The sequence below is a fragment of the Rhodnius prolixus genome, unplaced genomic scaffold, assembly GCF_049639745.1.
Source record: "Rhodnius prolixus isolate KJV_2025 unplaced genomic scaffold, Rpr scaffold_11, whole genome shotgun sequence".
In the NCBI taxonomy this organism is placed as follows: domain Eukaryota; kingdom Metazoa; phylum Arthropoda; class Insecta; order Hemiptera; family Reduviidae; genus Rhodnius; species Rhodnius prolixus.
Genome location: NW_027411625.1, coordinates 3,677,635 through 3,685,361, shown reverse-complemented (window position 1 = coordinate 3,685,361; position 7,727 = coordinate 3,677,635). Strand labels below are relative to the sequence as shown.

General features: G+C 31.7%; 1 protein-coding gene across 2 annotated transcripts; it reads right to left on the bottom strand.

Annotated features, from left to right (window-relative positions):
* Positions 1 to 940: 940 nt before the first annotated feature.
* On the bottom strand, positions 941 to 7,509 carry RpS11 (ribosomal protein S11). 2 transcript variants are annotated; one of them, XM_074138545.1, is made up of 4 exons: positions 7,357 to 7,509; positions 4,548 to 4,676; positions 1,210 to 1,415; positions 941 to 1,119 (listed from the first exon to the last, which is right to left on the bottom strand). In XM_074138545.1, exons 1-4 carry the CDS (start codon positions 7,366 to 7,368, stop codon positions 996 to 998), a joined length of 471 nt encoding a protein of 156 aa, XP_073994646.1. In that variant the 5' UTR covers positions 7,369 to 7,509; the 3' UTR covers positions 941 to 995. The 2 variants fall into 2 exon arrangements, with proteins under 2 accessions (XP_073994646.1, XP_073994647.1); XM_074138546.1 differs by lacking the exon at positions 4,548 to 4,676 and adding an exon at positions 4,374 to 4,487.
* Between the last annotated feature and the right edge of the window lie 218 nt (positions 7,510 to 7,727).

The window sequence follows — 7,727 nt, the reverse complement described above, 5'->3', positions numbered from 1 at the left end:
TTTTGGCGTAATGTAATCTATATTATTCATTAGAAACATTTTTCCGGGCTACTTATTTTGAGGTGTTTCGGGGAGGGGTGAAGCTTCACTTACCCGTAGCACTCATTTTAGATTAAAAAATGTACAGTTTTAAAAATTGTATATTTTATTAAGAACATGTTCTATTTATGGCTATGTCGAATTTAATTTTCAAAGCAGCTGCAAAAAAAGAATAGATTAATTTGTTGTATGTGGACAAAACTTGTATTAAAATCAGTTATGCTTTTGAAACATTTTTTCTGAAAACATACTGTGTTCTGAATATTTGCAGCTACAAATATAAAGGCAATTGGGTGGAAGCTTTGTGGTTCTCTTCATTGAGCTTATAGCCCTCTAAATCTCAAAATTATTCTGTTGCACCCCCAAATTTAGCTGTCTTCTACCTTAGAGGGGACCAATGTTCACAGATCAATGCCTTCACTTTGGACCATCATCCCCGCTTGAAACAAACACAGTTTCAAGCATAACCATCTTCTAAAACTGTGGTTAGGCATGCCCTCTCTTTCTTTCTTTAAAACTAATTTTTCTAGAAAATGAAACGAACCATGCAGACATATATTATTAAATGTTCAGACTATAAATTAAATAATTTTTTCCAGAAATCACAAACAACTAACTAATAAATAATTCTTCAGTTTACATAAATTTTTCTTGAAACTGTATTTTAACTATGTTTTAATTGTGAAGTTTTTTTTGGATGATAGAACTACACATATAGTTGCGGTGTTGAACGTAAGAAAGAAGCATATTTTCGTTCCTCCCGGAGACCACCAAAACATCAATTTACTGGCAAGTAATGATCCCAATAAAAGCGATAGTCATATTTAAAAGTAAGTCATAGTTTAGAATTTTGAAGTCTACCGAGAAAAGACAATAATAATAATTAAAAAAAATGAGTCAATAACATTCAAAGAATTATAATTTATTTAAGAAACTCTTTATAAAATTGTATACATTTAAAATTTTTTGAATGCTTTTTTAGCGCCAGTTCCTTTCGTAACCTTTAGCACATTGAATCGCACAGTTTTACTTAAAGGTCTACATTCGCCTACCGTGACAACATCTCCAATTTCTACGTCTCTGGAACAGGAAACAAAACAGTTTATACATTAATAAAACAAAGTGCAACTTTTTACAGCAATTTATGAAAATTAAGGAAATTATAAAAACCTAAAGCAAGGTGACAGATGCACCGACATGTTCTTATGACGTTTTTCAAAACGATTGTATTTTCTCACATAATGAAGGTAGTCCCTCCTGATAACTATAGTCCGTTGCATCTTCATTTTCTGTACTACTCCTGTTAGAATTCTTCCCCTGATTGAAACGTTTCCAGTGAAGGGACACTTTTTGTCAATGTAGGTACCTTCAATGGCCTAAAAAATGAAATAGAAGTCTAATATTAGATTTAAAAAATTACGGGGATTAACAAAACACAAGTTAAGAGAATAAGAAAATATGTTAAGAAAAACCACAGCCCAAAAAAATTGCCCAAAGTTCCCAAGCATACCAACTTTTAGGAAAATATAATATTACCAAAGCTTGAAAGAACATTTTGAACTTTACTTAATTTATTTTAAATTTAGGTGTAATAATTTTAAGATTTGTACACTAATATGACACTACTAGCCTATTTCCCTATTTCTCCGTCAGAAGTGATTTTCAAGGAAACATTGCAGATAAACAATAAGATTACGCGTATTTATCTTGCATAATTTTTTGGGAAAATCTTAGGCGTTCCTTTCAAAAACGCTCCAAATAGTGAAAAAAAACAAAATTTGTGCGAAAATGTGAGTTTATCTATCACCAACATTCAGTCAGGTCTCCTCCAATCAAATATACACGGATTTCCTGCGATTTTTTCGCTCTCTACATTTTCTCCAAATTCACAATTCAAGCACATTTAAAAGGTTGTCATGCTTACAGCATGTTACGTTAGAAAAGTTGATACATTACTTAGAACGCTCAGGGAAATAGGTCTCGAAATCAACCGCAAATATTTCTGTCAAAAGTAAATTCAGATAACAGAGTTACAAATAAAGAGTACTTATGAAGGTTATTCAACATTATAAAGAAAATGAAATATCAGAAGGAAGAAGGAATAATGACTCAAGTCACCAAAAACATGAACAATACTAATATGAAATATGTTAAACATGATATAATGAAAGAAAAGATTAACAAAAATGAAGCCTCTCGGGAAAATGTAAACAAACTTTTTTTTACGACGGTTTTCTCTGACTTAGTCAATACTGTAGCAAATTATATTAAGATTGTGACTGCTTCACATGTTACTGAAGATAGTTATGAACAATTACCTGTGATATTACAATCTACTATGTAAGCCTTTAAAAACAAGTTGACTGGGAAAATTTGCTTGGGAAAAAATCTTGATTATGACACAATTGTTATTATGATAATTTGTTAAAAGGGCTAACTAAAGCCCTAATAAGGTAAGTTGAAAAAATATTTGGGGGAAAAAACACGCAGCACCAAAGTTCTTAACTTTAGGGCTAAAGAGAAAAATTGAACAAAAATATTGCTAACAATAAATCTTAGTGCAGAATAAAAGGATAAGAAATTAGATAAAAGTAGAAATAAATTAGAAAATCATACAAATTTTCCATTATATGAAGAAGTTCTAAAGGGCTTAATTTAGAAGTTACACAACCTACAGTAATTTTCACACGAAAATTATGATTAAAATCAAGTTGAACCAGAATGAACTTTAAATATACATTATTTATTTTATTATGTGATATAATCACTGATTTATAAAAGTACTGTTGTGCTTAATATTTAAGGAAAATGAAGTATAAATTAAATAGAAATTACTTTATCTATCTTTTACAAGTTAATTAAAGCAATAGTCTTTGATAAGCAAGCCAAATTTTAAGCATATACTTTTAAATAAACCGCACAGGTGAAAATAAGCTGAATTGGTCCGACGGAGATTTTTTACATCTCATTCGCGACAAAAATCAAATAACATTGTACAATTCGGAACAGTTTTCGCGAAAAACGGTCTTTTATAAAACTTTTTTAATTCTTTCTACCCCCATAATATTTACCTCCATTCCTAGAAAGCTACAGCTAAAATAAATAAAATTCCTTTAATCAAAAGAACATTAAATTCTTCATTAGTTAATAATGTTGTTTTGCCAATTACTGCAAGGAATGGTATCATTTTAGAACTTAAAATAAATAAAAAGAAGTACAATAATAATGTTCAATATCTGAAATAATTTCTGTCTCGTATCACTTATTTTTAACAATAACCTGACATTTTTAGTTTTTCTTACTCTATTAATTTCCTACTCAACAGAAGGTACTTAAATCACGTAGACTTTCTATTTACAGTTTTCAATGGAAATAACCATTTGGAGGTCCCTTGAATCCGAAAATCTGAATTTGAAAATCTCTCTGTATCCACCATAACTCAGGAATGTCTTAACATTCTCTAATATGTCACTACTATTAATTATCTTTCATCTGTGTCCCGCTGTTAATAAAATTTAGACAAAATTTCCAAATTAAAAAGAAAATGACTGCACGTAAGTTAATTTTAATTTAGATTATAGCAGTATAGCTTTATAGCTAATGCAAATAAATATAGTAGGCAACATTCATAGCATAACATTCGTAAAATGGTTCTACGATGACACGCTCAATTCATACCACCGCTTATGGTAATAAGAGTAGGAGAAAAATGGGATGAATATATTTACGAAGAATCGCGATGCGAATCCATACATTCGAAAGACATGTTTCAGGGGGGGGGGAACCCCAGAAGCAGTTTTTAAAAACAGGTTTTCTGACTTATATTTCTTTAACTCTAGTTTGTTAACAATTTTCTTTCATCTTTATTCTGGACTGGTTTATTTATTCTCTCAAGAATTTAATGGCCACTATTCAAGTGTTAGTATGAGACCATATAAACAATAGAAATATTAGGAAAATTGTAACTGTTCACTAACACCAATGACAAATTTATTACTACGTAATTAATTGTAATATAAATAAATTAATAAATATAAGTACTAATTTCTGAAATTAATAAATGCAAGGATATAGTTACGCGCGCCTATATCAGTCTAGCAGAACTGCTACACCCTTTTAAGCAACTCATTTTTAATGGATTTTGTAATATCAATTCATAAAGTTAGAGCACAAAATATTAACACCCTAAATACCCATTATTATACCATTACCCTATAAATACATTAATTAGTAGGTAAACACCAAATCATGCTGATTAAATTTTGTTCCATTAAGACCATTTCTGCACTGGCTGCCACCACCACACCCAGCTTGTAAATAACATCAAGACCAACCTCTCTGGGAGTTTTAAACCCTAGGCCTACGCTCTTGTACCTCCTTAAAGGCCTTTTTGTAGACACCTTACTGGCGAGGAACACATGTGGCTGCTTTTGAAATGCCTTCTCAGTCTGTACGCATAAATAAAATCACTCATGTTAGTACTTTTTGACAAATTAAAACTTTCTCACCTCTCTTGGAGTTTTAAAACCCAGGCCAACATTTCTTATGTATCGCAATGCATTTGCCTTCTTTTTAACACCTAACCCTTTTTTACGGTTTAAAAATATAGTGGGTTGTTTTTGAAATGAGCGTTCAGTCTGAAATTAAAACAGATTAAGAACAAAACTAAAAATTGAAGTAAATATACAAAAATTTCACAGAATTTTAATGAACAAAGGTGATTGATCCAATTGATACGCTGGGCAGATTAACAACCTTTTATCACATCAGATATTGCACATTTTATAATTGCTCATGTTTCTCTTAGAATCAGAATACCTGAAGCAAATTTAATTACATTAATTGAAGCAACATTAAATCTTGAAAAAAAAATCATCTCATCCTCATAAATTCATTAATTAGTGCTCTTCAAATCGTTTTTTCTTCTAATTTCAAGATCGCTTTATCAAGTACATATTTATACTTAAAATCGTGATGTAAAACATGATTAGGATTTATATTCGCACCGCAGAAAACATGGAGAAATTTCCAAACTTGATAGTCCCAAGTTTTTCTTTTCAAAAAAAGAAGAAGAAAAAAAAAGAAGTTAATTGAGAAGTGAGGGACTTAGACCTGTGCTCATTCTAAATAGACGTAATTCGAGGGGTACGCCACAAATGGTGTGAGTAGAAGGCGATCAGATAACTATCAGAAGCATAGCTTTTCTAATAAAAGATGAAGAAAATTCTATTATATTTACAAATTAATTATGGGCCAGCTCACTAAGAGCTATACACATATTAGAAATCTCTAAGTTCTTCAAAGGTCTTGATACAGTCTAGGTTTCAGTCTTCTTGAAGTTGTAGGCTCGCCAAGGTGGTAATGAGATACGGATGGCAGTGTGCGAAGGGTAGATTAGAAAAGGGGCAGGACCTATGCCCCACGGCACTGCAGCCACAAGAGACTTATCATACAAAGGGTAAGGAATAAGTTGTCTATTAGTTTGGTCATGTGCATGTTAATGTCTTGAATGTCGAGTTCTCTGTGAATTTGTGTGTTCCTAGTAAACCATGGGGTTCAATGCAATTCGTAGTACTTTATTAGAACAGTCTTATCTTTGTCAGCGTTTTGCTAGCTGTAATCCAAACTGGGGAGACTGGATGTTAAAAGAGGTCTAAGGAGCGTCTTGTAGAGCAGTACAGAGCAGCAGTGTGTAGAGCGGTGTGTTTCTGTTAATTAGTGGGTATAACTGTTTCAGTCGAGTGTATGCTTGTTGCAGTTTTGTGTTGATGTGCAGTCTGCAGGTCTTATCGTCAGTGCGTTGCTAGCTGTAGTCTAGCCTGGGGAGACTGGATGTTAAAAGAGGTCTAAGGAGCATCTTGTAAAGCACAGTGAATAGTGTTAAATCGGTGTGTTTCTGTTAATTAGTGAGTTATAACTGTTTCAGTCGAGTTTCGTTTTGTGTTGAACTGCAGTCTTCAGGTAAGTTGTTTATCAAGGATTACACCTGGGTAGCGTTCTCCTTGATCTTTTTGTTTCCAAGGAGTTTCCTGGTTGTTGAGTTTTAATAGGCATAGGTTTCCATTCAGGTACCTATGAACGGAGAAAATTTTTGCATCTGTTTTAGAATAATTGTCCAAAACTGACTGAAGCAATATCAATCTGTATCCATTAAATATATTTGCCTTCATTTCCATTTGCGAGAAAAATTAATTCCAAACAAAACAAAATAAATTTGAAAACTGCATTTTAAGAAAAATGGGATAAAACTGATACTGCTTTAAGCTACAAGTTTGTTTAATCAGTGCCAATGTTCTGAAAGAGCAATAAGCTGTAAGGGTTCAGCACGTTACACAGTACGACCACTAAAAAGATAAGTTTTTCGAATATTTAAGTACGAATCAGCTAAATGTAAAAAAAAAAACTTTAGACTTGTAAAAAAAATTAATTAAACGTTATTACCCAGTATGAAATAAAAGTTACATATGTACATAAATAATTACAGTTTCGTATTTACAAAACTTCTTCACTCCCATTACTAGTCATAAACGTCTAATACAACGTAGTCGCAAGGGCTCTTTGATGCACCTCTCAAATTATGAACAACGATAATAGTAAAATTAGAGCCTACGTTTACGTTTATCTACGATCAGGTAAATATTAAAAATTACTTTAATTTACAATTTTTTTGGAAGGAAATAGCAAACAACTCATTCCTTAGACCGAAACACCCCAAAAAATGCTTAATTACAGACTAATCACGGACTTATTCGGTTATGTATTAATTCAGATATGATTAATAATTTCACTCAACCATAACAGCTCTTAATTAAATGCTTGGCACTAAGTAAGTTTCCCTCTTTGAAATACGATTTATAAAGCACAAAAATCTAATTCGGACTAAAACAAAGCAATAAAAAGAATTCGTTTTATAAATGGAACTGTATTGTTTAAAAAATAGCTACATACAAGGAACCGTAACAATTTGAAGACTCTTAGTATTAAAGCTCTAATTTAGAATTTTAATCTAATGAACAAGGCGTCACACTAGCCGAGCGGTTAGAGGCGAGACCTGTAAAGCTAACATGTATTATGGTACTGGGTTCGATTCCCGATCTAGGCCTTGGATTTCATTTAATGGTTAATAAAATAAATATACAGTAAAGGGTGTTTGCTAGTCGCCTCCATCCACAACTAATTGATAGTTGGACGTTAAGCCCGCCTGATAAAAACAGGCATTTTATATTCTAATAAACAAAATTATCTTCCGAATAGTAAAATAGTCCCTACGAATTAAAAAAAAAAACTCTGAAAAAATATTAATCTAACTTTTATTACCTGATCAGCCATATTCACTGATTTTTGTTTTAACACTCACACCACGTGGTTAATTGAAACTGTAAGAACTGACTAACGATTCCGCAACAAAGTAGAACACTGTAACCAATAGTAAAAAAAAAAGTCTCTTTAAAGTGCTTAGTACCCATAAAATCTGAGTATACAAACGAAATAAATAATAATTTATTAGAAAAATTTAATTGCAAAGAATTGAAAACTTTGTCACTTCTATAACATTATAATTTGATTTCTGCAAATGTTATCTTTGAATTAAAGTAACTACGCCCCCCCCCCAAAAAAAACAAGAGGATGATAAATGTGTTCTACTAATACATTTGTTAGTAACACTATTGCATTTATTTTTACAATAA